Source organism: Gekko japonicus, unplaced genomic scaffold (genome assembly GCF_001447785.1).
Source record: "Gekko japonicus isolate JY-2015 unplaced genomic scaffold, Gekko_japonicus_V1.1 scaffold548, whole genome shotgun sequence".
Taxonomy (NCBI): Eukaryota; Metazoa; Chordata; class Lepidosauria; order Squamata; family Gekkonidae; genus Gekko; species Gekko japonicus.
This window is the reverse complement of record NW_015169791.1, coordinates 574,393-587,360: the sequence shown is the minus strand read 5'-3', so window position 1 is coordinate 587,360 and position 12,968 is coordinate 574,393. Positions and strand designations below refer to the sequence as shown.

General features: G+C 41.8%; 1 protein-coding gene across 1 annotated transcript in view; it reads right to left on the bottom strand.

The window, feature by feature from the left end:
* TRHDE (thyrotropin-releasing hormone degrading enzyme) overlaps positions 1–12,968 on the bottom strand; it is a 469,626-nt gene that overhangs the window by 330,075 nt on the left and 126,583 nt on the right. The window contains exon 3 of the mRNA XM_015417024.1: positions 11,668–11,794. Coding sequence (XP_015272510.1) covers positions 11,668–11,794 — 127 coding nt within the window. The remainder of the gene's footprint in view (positions 1–11,667; positions 11,795–12,968) is intronic.

Sequence of the window (12,968 nt, the reverse complement as noted above, 5' to 3'; positions counted from 1 at the left end):
CCAGCCCCCTGGCCTCGTCAGAGCCACAGGCTGGCTGCAGCCAGCCTGGGCGCTCTCTGAAGGCCCCCCCCCCGCCACCCAAAAAACAGTCTCTGCCAGCCCGCCGGCCTCTCCACTACCCCCGCCCCGAAAGCAGTTGGCACCAGCCCATTGGCCTCATCAGAGCCACAGGCTGGCTGCAGACAGCCTGGGTGCTCTCTGAAGCCCCCCGCCACTGCCGCTGCCGCTGCCACCGCCACCACCCAAACAGAGTCCCTACCAGCCCGCCACCCTCTCTGCCACCACCCCTGGCCCTGAAAGCAGTCGCCTACAACCTCATTAGAACCCCAGACTAGCTGCAGCCAGCCTGGGTGCTCTCTGAAGCCCCTCACCACCCCAAAAGCAGTCCCCGCCAACACGACCTCTCTGCCACCCCCCACTGCCCCGAAAGCAGTTCCTGCCACCCAGCCCAGAGCAGCCTGGAGCTTCCTTACCTTCCTGGCTAAGGCAACATGTGCTGGCTCCGAAAGAAAGAGGCAGCCCAACTGCTGGGAGCTGGGCGTGGCCAACTCAGAAGCCAGCAGGAACGCCGTTCCGGTGCGTTCCTGCCCAAAAATAGCCCTGGTATCTTTAACACAGACAGAGCCTTCCTGAGCAAGAGGTCATATATTAAACTACACAACAGGTTGGATCTAGCATTAATTGATAGCCAGCATGGTATAGGAGTTAAGAGCAGCAGACTCTAATCTGCAGAACCAGGTTTGATTTCCCCCTTCTCCACATAAAGCATGCCAGGTCACCTTGGGCCAGTCACAGTTCTCTCAGAACTCTCTCAATCCCATCTACCTCACAAGGTGCCTGTTGTAGAGAGAAGAAGGGAAGGAGATTGTAAGCCACTTTGAGACTCCTTGAGGTAGAGAAATGCAGGGTATAAAAACTTTTCTTCTTCTTCTAAATCGGCATTAACCACAGATTCTCCCTAATTGCAGACCTCACTCATAGTGTTCCTATGGGTCCCATATCCACCAACAGCAACATTTAATGGAGATCAGTGGGAGGGGGCAGGAAAATTTTGTTCCACAGATGGAAAATTTAATCTGGATCTAACTCAAAAAATATAATTTTCAGTGACTGTATTCCTAAAAACAGAATTACAGTTAATATATACATATAGCCCAAAATTTCCACGTGTTGGAGCTCTTGCACAAGCAGAAATGCAAGAAGACGATGACAATTGCTTGCACTCAATCCAATTGATTATATCCCCACTTATGTTTCTGCTTGCCAAGATCTTGTGCAATCAGTTTCCAGGCACTATAATATATATGAAGGAAAGTGCTGGGTATGTTGCATATGATTTTGGACACTATAATATACAGAGAGGAAAGCACTAGGCGTGTTGCACATGATCTTGTGTGAGCTGAACTGTTTCCACTTGTGCATTGCTGGATTGAAGCCATAGTCTTGGACTGCTGCAAGTAGTATAAAAGAATTTAGAACAAGATTTATAAATCAGCTGGGCACTACAAGAAAGGCTTAATAAACTCTGTGATTGTAGTTCTTCATTTCTGTCTTTTGTAATGACAGGAGCCTACATCATTTTAACTCTTTTAATAATGCTACAATTTTAACATAATCTCTAGAAATTAATGCTACTTATGTAGCACGGGGAGAGAAGAGTTTTGTCCAGATATGAGACCACACCAGATTCTTTCTCAAGAGGAGAGCTTTATTAGAAGGCGCCTGGTCTTAGCTAACACCAAGGTGCTATGAAAAAGCCAGACCCCAAGCTTTGCAGTCACAAAAGTTATATACAAGTTTTAATCTCACGTCACAAGCCTCAAGCAGTGGAAAGTTTTTACTATATACCAACACCTTCATTATCACAGGAAACATCTTGTATGTGCCTTCTCTTTTGCTTGCCGTTACAAATAGTTATGCTTGCATCTGTGAAGCTTAACCACAGACACAAGTGGGACAGAGATAGCTAAACAGATTACGCTTTGCAGAGGAAAAGGCCTTTAGGGGAAATTCAAAACCGCAAGCCTTTAGGTGAAAACTGGAAAAAGGTGGGGGTCAGAGTTTCCAGAGTCAGGATATTCAAGGCCTGAAAACTTCTGAAAACGTTGTGTGAGACATGAGACAGGGCTATCTGGATTATTAAAGTATTATTCTTAATATTTTGCTTCACTTACAGGAGGATTGATAATACATGTAAATGTATCCACTGTAAATACTGGTACGTACATGTTTAGTAAACGCACATGAAAGAATGTGTCCATAGGCACTGCCATTATGCTAGTGGAATATGCTAGTTTTCCTTATAAAAGAAAAGAATTCAAAAAAATAGTAACCCAACAGCTTATTAAATGCTTTGAAAACCACTTTAAATATGTTAAAATAATGTATTTTGAGAAAGTACTAATGGAAATTTAATTTATTAAGAAAGCCATATTTCAGCACTTTCTCCTAAACATTGATCACTGGTACATTATAATAAGAAAGGCAGTGTCTATATACCTAGCCTAACCATTCCCTTGGAGAGGAAGAGTGGAGCCAAGCAGAACCTTGACATTGGCTAGCTGGTTTACAGGGATAGCAGTCCAGTTTAAACAGGCCACTGTATGAGTGCTAAGTTCTGTGGGAAAGTGTTTTTATCTCAGCCACCATCACGTTTAAATCAGACCTTGTTGTACCTCACCAGGCACCAGAAACAAGTCTGAACAGTTAGTGGCTGTCTAAAACACTCCCAGCATATGGGAGACTATTCGTTTTGTATTTCTTGCATCATTTTTTGTATTTTCTTTCTCTTTCTGTCTTCCTTCCTTTACTTTCCCTTTTTCTCATCCATAATTTTTCTGTCACATTTCCTCTGTAATGTCCCAAAAATATAAAGAAAACTCAATTTTTTAATGTTTCAACAATCTCAGATATTTGGAAGCACAGAATATAGAAGCCCAGTTCACTCAACACATCTAGGGTGAAACTAAGATGATACACCAATAGTCAAATTAAATCACAGTTTACTGTATTCAGAGTGAAAGTACTGTAAATAGAGGGTAGCAAGAATGCTCTATGCACAACTGCCAAAATACAAGCACAGAATACTCTCCCATAATCAAGAACACTGCTTTTCATATGTCTTGCATCTGTTTTCAGGAAAGGAAAACAGTCTCAAGGCTGCTTTCTTAATTGCCCAATCATTTCATACCTTCTCTGTTCTTATTATTTAAACTTCATACATAGTGCTAGTACTAGTACTAGTAAACACTATAGAGAATGGCCAAAATTCAGAGAAATTTGGAGTGCAATTCCCCTGTCAAGCTGTGGAGATCAAATCCCCCCCTTAAGCATTTAACTCTCTATGGCAAACACCAATGGCATACACAGTATGGTGAAACTAGAAACCTGCATGGTTCTAGCTGTGTTTACATTGACATCTAATTTTCCAGCAACTACTTGCTGATCTTAGTTTGTTTTTTGTTTTTTTAAAAAAGATATGTGAAAATATATCAACTGCCTATCTGCCCAAGGCATGAAATGTTACCAGAAAGTTCTCTTAGAAATGCTTATTCCATTAAAGTTATATCTGTCCATGGATTAACCCAAAAATACTGGGGTTTAGAGATGGGTTCATTACTGCCCATCCGAATCTGACATCCAGAAATCACAATGGCGTTCCGGTGATGGCGGCACGCTAGAGCAGACTCACCTCCCGGGGGTGAAGCTGCGCTCCAGCCGAAGGAGGGGGTGCGCAGGTTCATCACCCCCCCAAAGACCCAGTTGAAGGGACTCTGGCCATGGAACTTCTGAGAGGTCACCTCTTCGATGGCGGAATGCCGGAGAATTGAGGCGCCTCTCTGTTCTGACAGTTCTCCATGCTGAGAGACCGAATGGACGAAAGCAACACTAACCGGGGCAAGCACAGGAGATGGAGCATTTGAAACTGAAAGTAAATGAGGTCTGTGGACTGACTATGAACGTGAGTCAGAAATGAAGCGAATTTAAAGTAAAAAGATAGCTCCCCACCCTACCGAACGGGAAAAAGGCGAGTGGGGGAGGGACGCCTCCCATGCGCATGAACTTTTGAGCGATTGAGGGGGGAGCGGAAGGAAACATGAAGAAAACTGTCTAGAAGTACTTACCAAAGCAATTTTAAGCATTTAAGTGCACATTTTCAGAGACTTTTGAAAAATTGCCGAAAGTAAACAAACGAGAAAGATGGCGGGGAAGAAGGACAAAGACAAACTTTTGAAATCGAAAGGGACTGAGAGCCTGAAACCGGAAGTAACCAGCGAGCTGGCAAAGACTATTGCAGAATCCATGTGCCCCCTGCTGGAACAGCTGAATAACTTCAAGGAACAGATGTCAACAATGACCCAATGTATCACCTCTCAGCAAACCCAGATAAATGAGACGTTGAAAATAATGAGCCAAAATACTGAGAAGGTGAAAGAAGTGGACGCAGCTACTAAAAAGGTGAAGAAAAACAGAAATCACAGTGGCTTCTGACCGAACAAAAAATGACCACTGGCAGATTCACAAGAAAAGTAACTCTTCTAAATCAAGGATGACCATTCCAATACAATAGGGGGGAAGAATGGTAACAAAAACTACCTAAACTTCAGCTACTTTCAAATGATAAATCTGGTCCAATTTGATTGTAGGCATTCAGCCTTCTGTAAGTAGACAGAGCATTCATCTCAAGATGATACAGATGCTCCATGAAAAATGGTAAAATGTAAGTTTTTAATGATCCATCAAATAACAATCTCAGCATAAGCCTTTCCCACAGCACCTTCTCCTTATTAAGTCCGAATTGAATCCATCATCTAAAATGGAGACAAAAGCTCATTGGATAAATTACATCCAATGCAGGTATCATTAAATAAAAAATATGTATGCATCTCAATGCCAGTTTTGGAAACAGAACTTCCAGTTCTTTTATCAACATGCTTGTCTAGGGATCTGGGAAGCATAAGCAAAGCCCTCTGGCCTCTTCCAATTTTTCTTCCCCTATCCTTTCAGATAATAAAGGATTAAAACATTGGATTTTAATGGTGTGAATCTAGTTTGTTTCTACGATGTTTAGGCTTAATGTAACATGCTGGTTCTGATCTTTAAAATCATTAATGGCTTCAGTCAAAAGCACTTAAAGGACTACTTCCTCCATCCATATGTTCCTGAAGGTATTCTGAGGTCAGGTATGGGAGCAGGAACCCACTTATCGCAGACTCATTTAACAGGGAGCCATGTGAAGGTCTTCTTAGTAACGGTTCCCATGATGTGACAGCACTTCTTTCCCCAGGAACTCTGTCTTGTTCACTACAGGTCTTCCAGTGCCATCCAAAGGCTTACCTATTCTGGAAGGCCTTCAAGTAGAATTGTTGTTTCATTCCACTTTTATTGCTTGTTTGAAATAATGCTACTTCCATGCTGTCATTTTTTATCATTTGTCTTATTGTTTTTTTTCCTTTTAAAAATGCTGCATTGCACTGTATTTTATTTGCAAGCTTGCTGCTTTGAGTATGTTTATTATAGAAAGGCAGGTTATAAATTGCCTAAATAAAAATAAATAGCCAGCTGGCTATATTTTGTTTATTGTACTTCTTTGACTATCCAGGTAGGTAGGTAGGTAGGAAGTTGTTATACATTCATTTTTATCTGATAGAAGAAGTGGGTGGCCACTAGCAATTAGTAACTGGATTTTCCTTTGTAGGTAAATCAACCCAGGCGGTGAACAATTGTAATAGCACAACAGCAGCACAATAACCAAGAAAGTTGAATACAGTCATAATCAATGACCACTGTGGTTACAGTTAACACGTTGTCTACATGCAGCTGTCCATACAAACATACTTCACATGTGTAAAGCAGAAGCTCCCATAATCCATGCACACTTAATTTTTAAATTTAATTATTTCTTTCAATTTATATCCCACCCTCCCTGCAAAGGAGGCTCAGGGCAGGTTCCAACCTATAAAAATATGATGAACCAAGTAAATTAGATGCCCAAGTAACAAATTATACCTGTAAATACTCCCAAAGAACACATAAACGATATGCTAAACAACAACAGTGTTTGCCAACCAAGAAGATTTCAAGTCGTGCAAACTGACAGACAAATCTGCAGGAAATATTCCAGAAGTTCTACAACTTCAAATAACCAGAAAAGGTCTGGCACACAAATCAGTACTTGTAATCAGGGGTCATGTACAGGATTAGCCCACCCAGGCCAGTCCAGGGATGAGAGGGAATCCTGTACTTTTCAGTACATTAAACAGCAAACCTCGAGAGTGGCCATACCCTCTCTGGATTTCAGACAATTTGCCACCAGAACCTCTTTTCACTAGTCCCTGCCTTTCCTAAGGGAGAGATTCCAGCCCTTAGTTAGCATCTGGGATTTAACACAGTAGCAACTCAATCCAGAGATGCACGGTTTTTACCCTCCAATGGTAGCGTATGTGGTCAGGGTTAGGGACAAGACTTAGACTTGGGATTCAGTTACAACAGCAGAGACAATTAGAAATAAGAAGAATCTTTATTCAGTACAGAGCTTAGCATAGACTACCAGAGATTACAAAAATAACAAAGGCTAGGGCTGTTTGCCTTAACTAAACATTAAAGATTCATAGTTACCAAGTCAGGAGTATCCGTCCAAAATAGTCCAAGTACCAAGGGATTTTGAGGAGAAATCGCATCTTTGCACAACCATGTGCTCCAGTTCACAAAGCAACTTTTTGTCTCCCAAGAGAGCATTTCAGGTGCAACAAAACAGACAATGACAGGGAAGAGAGCTCACTCCCATAGGGATCAATCAATTATAACCCAAGCTAATCATGACTAGCAGGGGTGTGTGGCCAATTTCTGGTTGCCATAGCTGCACATCAGGTGTGTGTATAGATTGGCTAGGAGTTTGGAGAACCCACCTGCAGTCAGTTGACCCCAAACTCCAGCTACTTCATTGAGTACGTGACTTGTCGCATGTGGGCCAGAAAGTGTAGCCATGAGGTCTGGCTTTTGGCATGAAAGTGTGAAAGAATGTGGGTTTATGGCATGGCTATTGAGGCCATGTGGCTTGCAACAGGAAACAAGACACAGCATGTTATCATAATGTAACCACAGGAGAAGGCATGTGTATATAGAAAGCAGAAAGCAATTTTTCTATACAGGTCATTTTGTAGAAAAAGAAGTGCAGGAGCTCATTAGCATAACTCATTAGCATAACTTATTTGCTTTTGCCACATCCCCTGACATCACTGGAAGTGTGACAGAAGGCAACACCCACCACTCAGGCTCCACTAGACTGTTTTGGATTGCTAGCTATTGGGGGGAGGAACGTGCAGATCTGCCCTTGCAGAGGAGGGAGAGCTTGTACCTGAATAAAACTTGGTCTTAAAGGTGCCACTGGACTGTTTTGGACTGGGGGACCAAGGGGAGCTCTGCAACTTACCTGGCTGCTTCTTGCTCTGACTGAGGGCTGCTGGGAGCAGGGGGTGGGGCTTGTTGCATATGCCCGCCCCCTGGGCTCTTTACTGCCGGAGCTCTGCTCCTGTGCGCTCCTGCAGGAAATGACCGCTGCTTATAATAATAGCCTTGACCTGGATAGCCCAGAGAAGCCCGATCTCTTCAGTTCTCAGAAGCTAAGCAGGGCCAACAAGTACTTGGACGGGCGACCTCCAAGGAATACCAAAGGCGGGATGCAGAGACAGGCTAATCAAGCCACCTCTCTGAAAAAATCCAAGCTCCCAGTAGGGATCACCAGAAGTCAACCTTGACTTCCAGGTAAGCACACAAAACACACACACACAGAAATAAACAAACAAACATATATATGCACACACATATATATACACATACACACACATATATTTAACCCTTAAAGCATGGTCACACAGCTTAAAAGGACATGCAGTTATATACCGTGTTTCCCCAAAAATAAGACACTGTCTTATATTTATTTTTTCCTCAAGAAGACACACTAGGGCTTATACCACAAATGCATAGAAATCCTGCTAGGGCTTATTTTTGGGGTAGGTCTTATTTTCGGGGAAACAGGGTACCTCATGTTACGTAAAATCAAGATAAATGACTTTCCCCATCTAAGGACATGATGCGTTTGCACGTAGTTTACTGCTAAATATACTGATGAATGAGTTTGCATGTAATTAACAATAGTTTAGTGTTAGTTTGTTGCTAGTAGTTCTAGAAATAGCTGTCATTTTCCTGAGATGCTTGCAAGCCATATGAAGCTTAGGAGCACAGATGGTTCAAGTTCCCATTTCATAGGTAGCATCCTTTATGCTTCTTTAGTCAAGGAAAATACAGGATAACACTATTTTTCTTCTCAGACTAAGCACAAATTAGAAACAGTAATTTTATTTCCCTTGAAATCAGTGTACTACCAATTCAGGAGTGAAGTATTTTACTGAAATGAACATGGGAATAACCATGCAAGCCTTCTCAATAATGTTTCTCATTATCATTTATTCAGAAACAAAGCAATATAATTTATGTGGTTCACATGAAAGCACTGACTGCACATATCTAATTTAGAGACTGTACTTCCAAAACACTCTCAACCCAAATCATCATCAGAGAGCCAGTTTGGTGTAGTGGTTAAGTGTGCGGACTCTAATCTGGGAGAACCAGGTTTGATTCCCTACTCCTCCACTTGCACCTGCTGATGTGACCTTGGGTCAGTCACAAGCTCTGGCACAGCTGTCCTTGAAAAAGAGCAGTTTGTGTCAGAGTTCTCTCAGCCCCACCCACCTCACAGGGTGTCTGTTGTGGGGAGGGGAAGGGAAAGGAGTTTGTAAGCCGCTCTGAGACTCCAAGTGAAGGGCGGGGTATAAATCCAATCTCTTCTCTTCTTCTTCTCTTCATCATTCCTGTCTCCAGAACAGAACTGCTGAGGTACCCTATCATTTTTACTCAGTCTCTCTCTTAAACATGCACACTTACAGAGTCTTTTAAAAGTAATGAGTGTTAATATACATGTATATATATATCATTGTTAATGGCAGATGTTGAAAGATAGTATGAAAAATATTTAGCACCAGTGAGCAGGCAGTTCAGCTGCAAAAGCTCTTATTCATCAAGTGCCAAACGTTTAAGAACTCATATTAATATTAGTGGGATTATTTCTAGATTTCAAGCATTGCTACAAGATTCCTGAGCTCAGACAAAAGGTGAAGTTATAGTCAATGAAATATATATTGTCAATCATAGGGGGGGTTTAAAGTCAAATACTAGGATTTCTGCTACAGTATGTATGCCAACTAAATTGTAAGGGGAACATGTATACACAAACATGCAAGGCTCTGAGGTCTCCAACAAGTAGCTTGTGAGATACTGATAGTTAGCCAGCTGCTGCAGAGTAGCTCATGCAGCTCCTAAAAGACCCAGGAAAAGATTGTGAAAAGATCTGCTCTAGGCTTTGGTTAAAAAGAATTTATTTCATAGGTTTTTTTCTCTATGCTGCTTAGCTGATAGCTTCATTTCTGGTACTCTTCCAAGCCCATGTTCCTTTTCTAGGTCAGAACAAAAAATAATGGGGAAAGGGGAGAACAGAGAAGTAACTCACATTGAAGTAAAGATCAGTGACCCCTGCTCTGGTATTACTTCCCTTAATACACTGTGGTCAGTAAGTTACTTTCAATCAGGGGTAATTTCCTGCACATGCAACAAGCCCCACCCCCTGCTCCCAGCAGCCCTCAGTTGGGCCACGAGGAGCAAGAAGCAGAATGTCACGGCCCCCCCCCCCCGCCTTCAGGTACAAGCTCTCCCTCCTCTATGAGGGCAGATCTACACATCGTCCCCCCCATAGCTAGCAATCCAAAACAGTCCAGTGGCACCTTTAAGACCAAGTTTTATTCAGGTACAAGCTCTCCCTCCTCTGCAAGGACAGATCTGCACGTCCCCCCCTCCAATAGGTAGCAATCTAAAACAGTCCAGTGGAGCCTGAGTGGTAGGTGTTGCCTTCTGCCACACTTCTGGTGATGTCAGAGGGTGTGGCATATGCAAATAAATTATGCTAGTAAGTTATGCTAATGAGCTCCTGTACCTCTTTTTTCTACGAAATGACCCCTGCCTTCAATAATAGCCACATTTATCATTTAAGTGATAAACCACATTTTCTCTGAACAATATATGAAAAGGCAGTTTCATAATTTTCTGCTGTCTACATATGTGATTGTCTAAAGTTAACAATCCTATGTTTCTTTCAAATAATACAGAATAAAGACACTGTGGTGTTCTTTTAACGTTTTGACATGATTCGCTTTTGTTTCAAGATGCAGGTTACCCCCACAAAAAGCCTATGACTTGCCTGATAAGCACTTATACAAGACAAACTGAAGATTTGCATTGAACTACAAAGCAATAAACTGCAATTAGTGCAAGCTCATGTTAACAAGCCTCTATGTGTCTATTTGACCTTAACACTATATTGCATGCAACTTGTCAATTAAGAGAGGACAAAAAGAAATGGTATTTCACACTTATTAAAATGCATATTACACCCACTTGTAACAGTGTCAATTAATGTACCATAAGATGCAAGGTTAAGAAGAATGCTACTCAGCAGGCTAGTACTTTAATGAAGCAGACCGTGAATTCTAGGAAGGAACACCTGGTGTTGAAAATCAGAACAAACATGGGATCAAAAAGAGCTGCTGAGTAATATATTTTCTGGATCTTGGTCCCACACATTCCTAAAGAGGGTAAGTATATTTCACACAGTGTGAAATATTTCAGCTTGTTGAAAAGATCGTTAACGAAAACAGAGAGAGAGAAAAAGAGAACATATACTTTTAGGCTCAGGCTCAATGAATGCCAAAGGTTTTGTTAAAATGATTCACTCCAAAAAGGAAGAAGGAGAAGAAGAAGAGGAGATTGGATTTATACCCCACCTTCACTACCCAAGGGAGTCTCAGAACAGCTTACAAACTGCTTTCCCTTCCCCTCCCCACAACAGACACCCTGTGAAGTAGATGGGGCTGAGAGAGTACTGACAAAACCTGCTCTTTTTCAAGAACAGCTGTGCCAGAACTATGGCTTAGAATCATAGAATGTTAGAGTTGGAAGGGATCTTGCAGGTCATCTAGTCCAACCCCCTGCACTCTGCAGGAGCATAGCCGAAAGATAGCCCTACAACATATCCGAAAGATGGTCGTCCAGCCTCCGCTTGAAAACGTCCAGCGAAGGAGCATCCACCACCTCCCGAGGCAGTCTGCCCAAGGTCATCCAGCAGGTGCATTATTAAAAAGGAGCATTATTTATAAACTATATCACTGTTTACAAAACAAATTGTTTTTAAATGCTCAAATGTTTTGTAGATGATCAAGCAATGAATGTATCCAAATAAATATGGCTTGAAGATACAAACCCAACACACTGTTTCTGTGTGTGTGCCTGTGCACACACACACACACACACACACACACACACAGATCTAAAACTAAACAGCAGACTGTCTCGTCTCTATTGTACTATGTCCATACTAATTTGACCCTTCCTTACCACCTACCCTCAAGGCTAGATTAAGAGTAGGAAACTAGCCTCCTCTCAATTGTTAGAAAAATGAATGCTTAATGCTATCATTTTGCCTAAAAGATTCCCTGAAAATGACAAACCCTATACACATATGGACATTGCTCTTCACAAGTAGTATCAGAAAAAGCTTACCTAATTTTGGAAGGGAATAGGGTACTTTAAAGTAGTCTTCATAAAACTCAATTAGTCTCCGAGTAATGTTCAGAGCATAGTCCCCAGATCCTCTTCTAATGGCATCAGGTCTTGCATATAATCGTATCTGATTGAGGGAAAAAAATAAAAATTATTATATTTTCTGCTGATAGCTGCTGTTATCCATCTTAACTGAAAGGATAAAAGAGTCTAAGGCTTTAGGGGGTCTTTCTCCCTATTTGGATTTTCACTCTGAGGTCCAATAATAGCAGATTAAATAAACTGGCTAAAAGAAATGGCACAACTAACGTAACAAAGTTGAAAGTGTCAACCATCCAGAACTGTAGCCGTATATGGTACCAAATAAAAACACTTTCAGTACATCTTGCATCAAATATTCAAAGTAATTGCTTATGATGGCACTATGGATTGGTGTAATAGTGCTTTGCCTCCTTTAAATGTGGAAATACTAAATATAGCTCACTATGAGAGGTCATGGTTTGTTAAAGGCACTTTATGTTAAGCCCTAAAAATTTAAAATAAGTAATACAGCAAATCATCCTCCCTCTGTATCTTTCTCTAGCAGAGAAAAAGAAACCCTCAAAACCAATTATTTATAATCTTGTTCATGAACATAAATAATATAATAGAATCACAGAACCACAGAGTTGGAAGGGGTCATACAGGCCATCTAGTCCAACCCCCGGCTCAGTACAGGATCAGCCTACAGTATCCCTGACAAGTGTTTGTCCAGACTCTGCTTAAAGTCTGCCAATGAGGGGGAGATTCCACTGTTGCACAACTCTTACTGTAAAAAAGGTTTTCCTAATACCCAACTGGTACCTTCCTGCCCTTAATTTAAACCCATTATTGTGAGTCCTATCCTCTGCTGCCAAAAGGAACAGCTCCCTGCCCTCCTTGAAGTGACAGCCCTTCAAATACTTAAAGAGAGCAATCATGCCCCCCCTCAACCTCCTCTTCTCCAGACTAAACATTCCCAGGTCCCTCAGCCTTTCCTCATAAGGCTTGGTCTCTAGGTCCCTGATCATCCTTGTCACTCTTCTCTGCATGTGCTATATTCTCCCCACTTCCTTTTTGAAGTAAGGCCTCCAGAACTGCACACAGTACTCCAGGTACAGCCTGACCAATGCAGTATACAGCAGGACTATGACATCATGTGATTTGGATGTTATGTCTGTGTTGAGACACCCCCAAAAAAGCATTAGCCTTTTTTGTCGGCGCATCACACTGGCTGCTAATATTTAACTTTAGATCCACCCTTACCCCCAAGATCTTGTTCA